The sequence below is a fragment of the Odocoileus virginianus genome, chromosome 18 (assembly GCF_023699985.2).
Source record: "Odocoileus virginianus isolate 20LAN1187 ecotype Illinois chromosome 18, Ovbor_1.2, whole genome shotgun sequence".
Classification (NCBI taxonomy): domain Eukaryota; kingdom Metazoa; phylum Chordata; class Mammalia; order Artiodactyla; family Cervidae; genus Odocoileus; species Odocoileus virginianus.
In genome coordinates this window covers 21,668,999-21,681,487 of record NC_069691.1, presented here as the reverse complement: position 1 = coordinate 21,681,487, position 12,489 = coordinate 21,668,999, and the positions used below count along the sequence as shown (strand labels likewise).

Sequence of the window (12,489 nt, the reverse complement as noted above, 5' to 3'; positions counted from 1 at the left end):
GTCAATGGATTTGTGTACATCAGTCATTCTCTTGGTCTTGTCTTCCTGGAAACCAAAGGGTTTGTGCTCGTTACATGGAGCCAGGATGGGTGGCCTGGGTATGGATCCCAGACCGAGCGGAGGGGCAACTACAGAGGGAATCATTAGTGTGGTGTAATAACTGGATTGATTCCCACATGTCTCTGTCATTTCCAATGTTCATTATATTTTAATTACAGAGAATGATTTTATCCAAATTGCTAAAAATTTTTTGGCACTTAAGGACAATATCTTTTCAGTGTGCTTTTCATAATCAAATTGCAAATTCTGCCTCAGTTTAAGAATTGGCACTCATTCTCCTCCCAAAAATGAATGAATGAATTCATCATTCAAGTAAAGTGTAATAAATTCCCATGTGGTGTTCAGTACCCACAAAGCCCTGAAATGAGCTATTAGCCTAGGAGTCTCAGTCCCAACTTCAGCCTAGGAAGAGAGACAGACATTAACCAAATAATGACAAAATCTCCACTGGGGAAAGTGCTATGAATGAGGGATGGATTGGCTCTAAGTGCATGAAATAGGGAAGCTGACCTCCTCTACAGGAAGGGACTTTTCCTGAGGAATCAATAACTGAACTGAATTCTGATGGGTGGTAAGGACTCAACACAAGTGGGGTGGGGGTTGTGGGTGGCAGCATTCTACCCAAGGGAGAAGTCCTGGAAAGTGCCTGTGAAAGGGAGAAAATGCTTCATGTTTGAGGAACCAGAAGACACTGTTAAGACCTGTGGTTAAGTTTATGTCTGAAGGGCCTAAAGGAAATAACATGAAATAAGATCCTCGTGGTGGAAACAGTAGGTATTAATTTTGTATTAAAAATTTTTGGATTACATTTTTAAAATATAAAAGCAGGGTTCTTTGGAGAAATATCTAAAATAGTAAAGTACAGAGAAGAAAAGGAATGCACACCCAGACACAGACCACTTTTAACATCTTGGCAGTTTTTACTCCTGGTGCTTTTCTTACGTGTAGGTTTAATAAAGACATTGAAACTACACTGTGCATACTATTTTATATATTGCTGTTTTTTTCTCACTTCTTAGTTATAAGTATCGAGCCTTCCCATTATACAGTCTAAGTATCCTTTTATCAGCTACATGATAACTCCACCCTGTGTACTCTGTTGAGCAGGCCCCACCCCGGGTCCCAGGCAACATGGAAGAAGATCCATGAAAGGGTCTGCGGTCTTCTGATGTCCCACAGAGCTCAGCAACTCCTAAACAAGGTCAGGACTTCTGATGAAATTACATCTTTGCTGACAAAATAGTATGGGAACTGGGTCTCACAGTCTAGCAGGGGAGATAGACATTAATCAGGTAACCTCAGAAGCAAGTGTAAAATTGTGATGCTGACCAAGGAGGTACATGGTATCCTGAGGGTATTTCACTCCCTGAAAAGGAGTGCTTGACTTGGTTGGCACTCAGGTCAGGCTTTCCTGAGGAAGAGACAGTGGAGCTGCAATCTGAGCGATGAGTAGCAGCTATTAATACTTCAGAGCACAGGATGCATCAGGCAGAGGTCCTGAAGTGAGAGGGAGCCTGGTCCTGTGAAAGGACTTAGAGAAGACAGTGTCCTCCTGAAGCACATTCACTTCCACTCTGGGCAGGAATCCCAGTGCAGGGACGAATCCGGGGACATGTGTGGTCTGTGGGAGCCCACAACATGGAAGAAAGTTTTCCTCAAAGTTAATCAGGTGTTTTTGACTATTGGACTTTTCTGGGGTTGAGGGGAGTGTTTCCCATCCATACACAGATATACTCAGTACTCCTCTATGGCAGGTCTACAGCCATTAGCTGTGGCCTGTCACCAGCTCAAACCAATTCAGATGGAAGGTTGACAGTACACCCCTTAGTTGGGTTTAATTATAACATGTAGTTGAATTGGTCATCTTGACTTATTTAAATGCTGACATATCCTAGATTTATAGGATCAGACTTATAAATGAATATTGATTACCCTAATTACCTGGGTGGTGAATTGTTTTATTGCCTCTCTGCAGAGTCATTTGTTTTGCTTTCTTAATTCCAAATCCTTTCAAGGGGGGAATCCCTTTAAAATGTAAAGAGGAAGAAAGAAAGGGAGGAGGGAGGGAAAGTGGGAGGGAAGAAGGAAGAGGAAAGAAAAAGAAAAGGAGAGAGGGAGAAAAAATAGTATCTACAAACATATATCATGAACACAACATATATGGCATACATGGGATTCATAGATCTCCTAAATGCAAAACTACACATGCAATATCATTGACCTGTATTACATTATGAGTAATGCAGTTGCTGGCTTTGTTTGTGTTATAGGAAGAATCCATCTCTGAAGTAAAGAATATCCTCGACAGACCAGGCTACCCCCTGAAGAAATACCGTGCACATGAACAGAAATATTTTTAAGCTGCTGTCTTATGTAAGTAAGCAGCTTAAGTGCTTCTTGATTTGCTAAAACAATTTCAGCTTCCTGCTTTCAGTACAAAGCACCTAGAAAATATGGTGGACAAGACTCCAGGAGGAGACAAGAACTATGTTCTCCCTTCACACAGTGTAGTGATGACAGCACATGTGTGGGTCTACCAGCAGCCTTACCTCCTCTTGTGTTCTCCCTCCCCACTCCTTACCTAACGGTCCCTCTTCCCGCTTCTCAGACACGAGCTCTTTTCTGCTATGGGCCCTTTGCACATGCTCTCTGTCTAGACTACTTCTTCCTGACTTTGTTTGGGTCACTTCTTTTTGCCTTTCAGGTCTCATGGCTTTCCATGGCAGCCCCTCCTCCTCTGAGGTGTACACCTTTGTAGCCTTCTGCAGTTTTCTTTCATTGTTGTTCTATTTTTATGTGGGCTGATTGCTTAAAAGTCTGCCCCTTCTACTTAAATAACACCTTCCTTGGGCCAGGGACTCTGTTTTCTGACCCACTATTTTATAGCCAGAGTTATAGTGCGGTCCCATTTAACTTGGGTGAACTCAACCACACCTGCCAGGTGTGAGCCTTGAACAGGAGCCTGCCTTCCCCTACCTCGCTGTCACCACCCTTGCATTAGATGACCTTCCGCTGTGGTTGGTGCTCAGTAAATATTTTCTGTGAGTGACTGTTAAAATTCAAGTGATGAGGCAATTCTCAAATTCACTTGTGTGGTAAGAAGTTGGTCATTTTTGTGGGCTGTCATCATTTTTCACGTTTTTTCTTCTTTTGCTTCCTACCCAAACCCAGCATAAGAATATTTTTTCCTTATTAAGGGCTTTCCGAGTGCCAGGAACTGACCTAAATGCTTCAGTTGTATTGAGTGAGTTGCTATTTAATGATCACAAGAGCTCTTAAGAAGTAGGTACTATCACCAGTAGCATTTTACGGTAGGGAAACTGAGGCAAGGAGATGTTAAATGCCTTGCTCAAGGTAGCATGGCTAGTGAATGGCCTTAGCTGTGATCTGAACCCAAGTGATGTGGCTCCAGTGACCATGCTTTTACCCATTAAATTTCATTGTCCTCCAGACCTGGAGCTTGTGATAGGAGAAACCTGGGGAGAAAGAGGAACCCAAGCAGAGTTGATGGACATTGCCCTTGAGCATCTCCCAGAGGGTCCTATGATGTTGTATCATGTAGTCCTTCAGTCTAGCAACATCAAGATTATTACAGATCTTTTTGAAAAATAAAGATGTGTGGGATGATGTGCTAGGTTTTCACTGTCATCAGGCTCCTAAAATTCTGATTTATGGTCATTCATGCTTGAAGGCACATGTCGCCTTGCCTAAAGCTAGCCAGTACTCACCTCCGGCACAGAGGAATGTGAGGACAGCTTGGTAATTTCGCATTTTTGTAGGCTTCTGCCTTAGAACGTTCTGCTTGGTAGATTAAAAGATGGCTTCTGGTCCACTTAATCTCCCATTTCTAAAATCGTCATCTAGGCATTTATACAGAAGACAACCCACATAATTGCCACTTAGGAAACATGGCCCACGTAATTACCAAATGTCAAATTGTGTTGAATTTCATCATGCTACCATTAAGTTACCTAAAGCCCTGAACTAGCTAGTATGTGGACCCTGATGTGAGGGGATACAGAGAAGGTAAGAAAAAAATTAGTAAATTCTGTCTTAGGAAATAGGTTTCCTTCAGCCTTGTATTGTGGTTTATTGGTTTGCTTTCCTTATGAAAACTCTCCCAAGAAGGAGGCAGAGGGCTGGAGGGGAGACCGAACAATGGTACCAACTCTGCCTACCGAGTGTCCCATCCCTGTGAGCTGCTCCCATGATCCCAGCTGCCACCACTGTGGCCGGCCTGCAGCAGGAGCTGGTCCACTTACAATGATCCCACCTCAAGGGAGGGCAAGGAACTCAGGCCCTGGAGTCCTCAGACACAGATAAGAATTGCAGCACAAAGAGCTCTCTAAAATTACAGAGCAAAAAGGAAATAAACCAAGAAAGGGAGATGGGGAAGGGACAACAGTGAATCAAAATGCTGCTTTCTGATTCTGTCATAGTTCGTTAGGCCTCCAGCTCCAAATGGTATGGCTGGAATGGCTTCTAACCTCACCCTCTCTGCTGGCAGGCAGGACCCACTTTACTTCCTCCCACAGGTGTCCTTTCACCTCTGTTACAATCAAAGCAACAAAGCAAACCAGCCTACAGATGCCCAGTCTCCAACCTTGGGGGCCCTGCCTCTCTGATTTGGTCACCAACTTCAACAGGATTTTCATTTGATGGCTTGTGGGGATTGACACAACAGAAAACGACACACTTCCCTTCGTTCCAGGGGCTCCTGGACCTGTCAGAGTCTTAACAGACCACACAGGCAGTGGCCTTGCACACAAATCACATGGCAGATTCCTGGGTTGGCAGTCCTTAGTGAGCAATAGAGTCACCTGGGGGCTTTGGAAAATGCTGATGCCCAGGCCCCACTCCAGACCAACTTAGCTGGAATCTCTGTGGGTGGTGCCCAGCATCAGTTTTTTTTCTTATAAAGATTCTTCAGAGGATTTTAATATGCATTTTAGGACTAAGAATCTCCACAGTAGGCGGCAAGTGCTTTGAGGATGGGGGGATTCGGAATACCCTCAGATTTTATACTGGCCCCCTCCATGCTCAAAAATAATTGTTCCATGGAATAGAATTAATATGGGCATATTTAACAGTTCAGCTCAGTAACATCTAGCAGTTTCCACAAATTTACTATATGCCAAGGACTATACTTGAAGAAGGAAATGGCAGCCCATTCCAGTACTGTTGCCTGGAAAATCCCATGGATGGAGGAGCCTGGTAGGCTACAGTCCACGGGGTCACAAAGAGTCGGACAGGACTGAGCGACTTCACTCCACTACTAAGGACTATATTATTCAGAATAACACTAAGAAGTAAATACTCTGTCTGCTTGTCATCATCCTGATATTCTAAAAAAAAGCCCAGGTAACTTGCCCAAGGTCACACAGGTATTTGTCTTGCTAACCTAATATCACCTGATTCTGGGAGTGTGGGAGAAGGTGCTGCACCCCAAGGTTGGGATTGAGTGAAGTCATTTTCTTCTCCTTGGTTGTGTTGGTTGATTGCCTTCTTCTTAATGCCACATAGAGTGTGTCAAATGTCTTCGCATTTCACAGGGGAGACTGAATGAAAGCTGCAGGAGTATCATGAAGAGCTCACTCATTGAGTCAGCTGAACAACCGTTTTTGTTCTGTGTATCAAATCACCAGTGTCTGACCCCCTTTAAATCAAACCTGTACCCAGTCTCTTGTATCCAGGTAAGAGTCACTGATTAAAGTGTTTGGGGCTCATGTTTTCTTGTCAAGCTGGACTATTTGTGTTACAGTTTGTGTTTGTTTTGAGCTTGAAATAGAAAGTAGCAATAGTTGGGTGGCAGGTTCTTCTCCATTTGGAAAGCACTTAAAATTCTGATGAAAATGTCAAGATGCCTTTTTAGATGTTCCTTATTTTTGGCAGTGGATATGTTCTTGAAATGTTCTTTTTTCCCCCTCCTTCCTCCTTTTTCCCTCCTCCCCTCTTGCCCTCAGCTCTCCACCTCTATTTCCCTTCTCTTGACTTCCCATCCTGTCCTTTCCCTGTTCCTTACCTTTCGTCTTACATTTTTCATGAGCTCGAGGAAGCTGCTGTTTAGAGGAATAATCTGATATATCCTCCAGATAAAAAGACTATCATTCTGATTTTCCATTTTTGGTAAATCTGTTCTCTATGTATGTGTGTGTGGTTGTTTGCTTTTTAGCATTAGGCTTCATTTATTTATTAACATGAGATCCACTGAAAACCTAGGAAGAGGGAGCATTGTTTTTGGGGAATTCAGGTCTTGCTTTAAAGATTTAGTTTCTAGGATACATTTGTAAGAGAAGGCTGCTTTCTTTAGATTGTATTTTAAACTACTCCTTCTGTCACCTGGCTTCCCTGGTGGCTCAGACGGTAAAGCGTCTTGCCTGCAATGCAGGAGACCTGGTTTCAATCCTTGGGTTGGGAAGGTCTCCTGGAGAAGGAAATGGCAACCCACTCCAGTACTCTTGCCTGGAAAATTCCATGGACAGAGGAGCCTGATAGGCTACAGTCCATGGGGTCACAAAGAGTTGGACATGACTGAGTGACTTCACTTTCACTTTTCTGTCACCTATCCCTCCTTTTTTTCTAGCACTCCTTAATAAATTTATAAGAGGAAAATAACCTCTTTCAAATATTTCTTGGAAAGAGCTACACTAAATTACATTTCTGCTTTGGCAGAAGTGACTGCAAAAACCAGATTTAAAATTGGTAGAAGGGTGCCTTTATGAAATGCTTACCCAGTTTGAGAAGCAAGAAGAGGATGGAGATGAACTGAAGCAGCAGTTTATCTTTGTGGGTCTGCAGACCCAGGGAAGAGAGGGCCTGAAAGCGGAACCTTTGTCTTCCCATCTTATTGTAGCCTGAGTGTTTTCCTCTACCATGTCCCAAAACCCTTTCAATTTTACAAGATTCAATGAAAACCAAGTTTTCTTCTCTCATCAGGACCACAGGAATTTGTTCATTAGGGAAATTAGGAAAATGAAACTTAAAATTAAAGGAGAAAAAAGTCCAAAAGCAGAAATAAAACTAAATTCATTTATCCCCTTCACAGAATTTCAGCCTAGTAAAAGTATGCATGCATGCATGCTTAAGTCATGTCTGACCCTTTGTGACCCTATGGACTATAGCCCGCCAGGCTTCTCTGTCCATGGGATTCTCTAGGTAAGAATACTGAAGAGGGTTGCTGTGCCTTCCTCTGTGGGATCTTCCTGACCCAGGGATTGAACCCGTACCTCCTGCATCTCCTGTATTGCAGGTGTATTCTTTACTCACTGAACCATCCGGGAAGCAACAACAAACATTTCAACCTTGGAAAAGAGAGGATGTGCTTAAGTTACACCTGCTTGTATGTTCTCAGTGTGTCTGAAACTATAGTTGTCAATTTATTATGTTGAGGTCCAATTAGTCATCGATAATAAAAAAAATACTATATTATATTAAGACTATGGTACAGTTCCCAGAAAAGGGCCACTTGGGAAGGCCATAAGCAGCTGAAGGAAATTAGTTCTAATAAATTGGTATTCCATAGCAGTTATTGTTTAGGTATACACTGTAACACTTGTTCAGTGTTTTTTTTTTTTTTGTTTTAATGGTTTGAGCATAGCTCCTTAATTCAGTTTAGGAGTAAGATCTTAAATGCCCATTCTTATCTAGAGTCTTTTTGTTACCTTTCACAAATCAATCTGCCTTTTGCTCACTCTGTGATCTGCTAACTCCATCATTTAAGTCATTCCTATTTTATCTTTTTGTTTCTCAAGGAGTTATTTCAGTTTTGAGGAGTTATATTAGGGCCAGGATTGCAGCAGGATTTTGCTTTTGAAATATATAATAATATGAATAATTTTGTGATACATTAGGGTTCAGATTACTTTGGGAAGATTTGAGTCACTAAACGTAATAAAAATTCCCACCTGTCTTGCTTCAGTTTATTATTCCTTTCTTGACTTTCACAGTTGCAGATCTATCAGAGCCTGGGCCATATTTTACAAGCATGTTTCACAGGGTCTGGGTTTACAGAGGCTCCTGGGAAAATCTCCTTGGTGGAGCCTGGGCCCTCCAAGCAGAAGCTGCTGTACAATGAGGGCATCTCCCTATGGTCACCTGACTGACCCAAAGTTATAAGTAGAATTATAGACCCTGAATTATAAATAAGATTTTTTAAATGGAGAGTGTACATGATATGTCTAACATAAAAGAAGTCGGTCGATTTTAAATGTGTAACTGGGGAGGACTGATGGATTATGTATGGAAGTTCACCTAACCCCTGAATGCCTGGCCACACTTACTTATAATAAACGCTGTTCTCAGTTCCCTTAAGGAAGCCCTCTGATCTCTCAGAGCAGCAGGAAGAAAGGACATGGCCGCCAGTCCATGTTTGACTAGTGAACCTCTAATACCACCTGATGGTATTACTGTTGTTTCCTGAATGGGGGGCCCATTCTAGCACTCCTGGGGGACCTGCAGGTCTTGGAGAGAACTCCCTTCCCCTTCCCAAGGACTGGGAACTCTGGAGACAATGAGCAGAGCTGCAGCCCTCAGGCTCCTCAGGTCTGCTCCCCTGGTTCCTCCACACAGGGTCTTGGGGCAGCAGTAGTTACTTTGGTCATCAGAGGAGAGAGTCTATGCTTGGCTTCACCCTCAAAACCAGGAAATCTGGCAAAAGCAGGGTCAAGTCTAGGACAGGAGCTTTTCTCTGGTGCACATGGATGGCTGGATTGTTGGAGTTTCTTCAGCAGTCTGAGATCTCACCCTTGGGATTCTATATCTTTAGAGTGATCCTGCAGCATCCCTGTAAGTAAATTTTTATATTGATAGATATACATTTACATATTTCTCTTTCTTTTGTCCTAATTTTATTTTAAAAGTATCCTGTAGCCCACTGTGTAGTTTCAACCCTTCTTGTCATTTGCCATGAGGATCACCTGCCGGGACTCATTAATTTGCTCTTTGTGGTGACCACAGCTTTGCCTCTCCAAGATCCTCTGGGCAGAAGGAATACATCATATTCTCTGGTGGGGTTTGCTTTGTGTGTGTGGAAGGCTTCTCTCAATTCCAGGAGCTCTGAGGGGGCAGCCCTGAGGGCCACCATGTCTGCCTAGAGGTGGTATGTACATTTGGAGGTTACCAGGCTGCTCCAACACCAGGATTAGGGTTGTCAAATGAAGAGGAAGGCAGGAGACCTCTGGCAAGGCAGAGTTCCTTATAAGGTAAGAGAGCTGAAACATATGATGGGTCTTGGGCCTTTGGTTTGTGATTGGTTGGAGATGCTTTTGAATCAGTCAAGGTATGTCACTGCATGTCTTGCTTAGCCTGAGTGAGGTGGGGTGATTTATTCTAGGTTCTTCCACAGAGGAGGCCAGAGCAACAGCAACTTGAGGGGCTTGGGGGAGCTATAGTCTTTTAAAGACCTTACCAGCTAACTTTGGGAGACCTGGAATCCCAGGAGAGAAATGGAATAAAGATTTTTTCCTTCTTCCTGCTCCCTCTCTCTGTCTTTTATTCCTGTATTTAGTGCCTCAGTTTGCCAGGTGCTATGTCAAGTGCCTCCCAAGGGCACTTATTAGGTGTTAAAATTTAAGGTCCTAGAATGAGAGCACTTGGATTTGAATCCTGGATTTGCCAATTTATGGCTGAGTGACTTGGGCATATAACCTAGACTTTTGTGTGCCTCGGTATCCAGCTGTGTGAAATGCAGGCAATATTAGCATCTGTTTCATAATGTTGAAATAGGTAGATGAGTAAACACACTTAAAACACTTCAAATCAGTACCTGGCACAAAATAAGCACGCAGTAAGTGTTAGTTGTTATTATTATTATCTCATGTAATTATTGTGGAAAGTATTCCCTCCTCCCTACCCCCATACCCCACTTTTTTTTTTTTTTTTCCTGAGGACACTGATTCTTAGAAAAGCAGAGTGTCAAAGCCAGTTTCCAAACCATGGTCTGTCTTGTCTCCAAACCTCATGATCTTTCTGCTACGTTATGCCACCTCTTGGTTGTCGCCTGTTTGTCTCTGAGGCTGGTGCATGGCTGAATAATTCAGCCTAAAGGGTTTGAAGACTCTTGAGAGTCCCTTGGACTGCAAGGAGAGCCAACCAGTCCATCCTAAAGGAAATCAGTCCTGGGTGTTCATTGGAAGGACTGATGCTGAAGCTGAAACTCCAATACTTTGGCCACCTGATGCGAAGAGCTGACTCATTGGAAAAGACCCTGATGCTGGGAGGGATTGGGGGCAGGAGGAGAAGGGGACAACAGAGGATGAGATGGTTGGATGGCATTACCGACTCGATGGGTATGAATTTGAGTAAACTCCGGGAGTTGGTGATGGACAGGGAGGCCTGGCGTGCTGTGATTCATGGGGTCACAAAGAGTCGGACACGGCTGAGAGACAACTGAACTGAACTGAAAGGGTTTGACAAAAATGAACTCGAGTCCTTCAGTAGAGTGAGAGGGCAACTGAGGTCTCTCAACAGAAGTTGGAATGAGGTTAACCACTTCTTGTTTAGGCCAGCAAGAGATGCTTTCTGCTCTCATTTCCTGTCATTGGAATATTATGTTTGTAAATAGCATTTTTACCCCCCCCATCCCACCCCAAAATAAACAAACATCCTGTTTCTTTTCCTCCAAGAACTGACACTTACTGAGATTGGTAGCTTGGACTGAAGTAAATATCGCAGCTATTTTAGTGGGATGACTTCCAAGAACAGACTTGTATAATAGGTGTCATTGTTGGCAGTGCTGGATTCATGGCAAGAACTCGTCATGAAAGCTCATTTGTCCTTGCAGGAGGGGAGTTCAACACGGCCAGTGATGACATCCTTTGTTCATTGACTCATGTGGTCCCACCTAGCTCTGACAATTAACTGATTTTTGTAGTCTTGCATGCAATCACTGTTTGTATTTAGTAATATTCTGTGCCCTGTGGGGTATGGAATGAGTTATGCTAAGTATAAGATGCAACCCTGCCCTCCTGGAGTCTCTGGACTTAACAGGGCAATGAGATGTTTCATATGTGACTAAAAAAAGGTATTGACATCTTCATAACCAGGCAGGATTTGTGAGGTTAAATCCTCACAGATCAAATCCTGTCAAGGCAGTGGGGTTTGAAATAATGATGAATAGTGGGGTCTGGGGAGAAATGGAGAGTGTAACTCCATCATCCCTGATCTCCCACAAAATATCCAAATCCTTCAGATTCAAATCTGAAACAACAAAAGACTCTATGGTCATGTAAAGCTGGTCTGAAGCTGAATATTGCCCATAGCCACCAGTTTTGTCTCTTATTTAACAACATGAGATAATGACAGTGATTTACACTGAAGCTTGTAGAACTCAATTTCATCATGTAATAATAAGTCTCATGTTGATTAACTTAATAATATAAGGCAATATCTGATGATGTACTAAGAAGTTGCTATTTCTTTAGGTTCCATGATGAAGTCTTGGGACTGAGGGCCAAGAATTTATTTTTGACATTAAGAAATAGGAAGACCAGGTGAAGAAGAGGTTTGAGAGAAGCGAGGAAATTGGACTCTAATGAAGGATGTCTGTATGGAGCATGTATCCTCCAGGGATGTCTTCTGAAGTGTCTTAAATATTAGGCCTGGTATTTTAGGCTTTGTGCTGAAGACAATAAGGAAGCCACTAGAGTCTGGGGATGGGAAAGCAGACCATTAACCTGATGAACTTTTTCAGGGTGGTTTGGGAGTGCATAGAAGCTGGTGGCAGGGAGGCTATAATAAAGCCATTGAAAAAATCTAGAAAATAGGAATATGAGCCTGGATGGAGTGGGAGGGTCATAGAGATGAAAGTGTTAGTCACTCGGTCGTGTCTGACTCTTTTCAACACCATGGACTGTAGCCCACCAGGCTCCTCTGTCCATGGGATTCTCCAGACAGGAATACTGGAGTGGGTTGCCATTCCCTTCTCCAATAGAAATGAAAGGAATTCATTATGCATTGAGGACAGAAAGAAATGGCCAGGCACCTTATTTTAAAGGTGCTTTAATGATGTGTGTGGAGGGAGGGGGAGTCTGGCTCCTTTAAGGAAGAAACAGTTAAATGAGCTGAACCAGGGCTGAGTTGCAAAGTGAAAGAGAACTATTTAATCATCAGGAGTGAAGTATTGATCGAAAGAGTAATTAATCTACAAGTATGAGGACACAGTGTCCTTCATTTTGTAGATTCACATTCTTCCTAATGTGAGGCAAGATGAACCCAGGACTACGAGAATAAAATTGGTGGGCAGGTAAAACCTGGGGAGGGACTTTTTTAATGGTGTGTTTATGGCAGTAGGGACAGAATAGGGAAGACTTAGAATTCCTTGGGGGTGGGGTGCGTATGCTCAGAGACAGTGGTGGACCTCTCTTGGATGTAGTTGGTTTTTTCCTCTGAATCTTATCCCTATTGTGAATTTTTCATTGTTGTCAATAGAAT

The 12,489-nt window shown here is 43.0% G+C and overlaps 1 protein-coding gene across 15 annotated transcripts in view; it reads left to right on the top strand.

Moving 5' to 3' along the window:
* SPATA6L (spermatogenesis associated 6 like) overlaps positions 1–7,977 on the top strand; it is a 76,579-nt gene extending 68,602 nt beyond the window's left edge. For 12 of the 15 annotated variants that reach the window (XM_070480436.1, XM_070480434.1, XM_020875107.2 and 9 more), the window contains 3 exons: positions 1,168–1,261; positions 2,331–2,433; positions 5,613–5,786. In XM_070480436.1, coding sequence (XP_070336537.1) covers positions 1,168–1,261; positions 2,331–2,420 — 184 coding nt within the window. In that variant the 3' untranslated portion in view covers positions 2,421–2,433; positions 5,613–5,786. Of the gene's footprint in view, positions 1–1,167; positions 1,262–2,330; positions 2,434–5,612; positions 5,787–7,309 lie in introns of those variants that run through there. The other 3 variants (XR_002310183.2, XM_020875110.2, XR_011492800.1) reach the window with 2 other exon arrangements.
* The last annotated feature ends 4,512 nt before the right edge of the window (positions 7,978–12,489 follow it).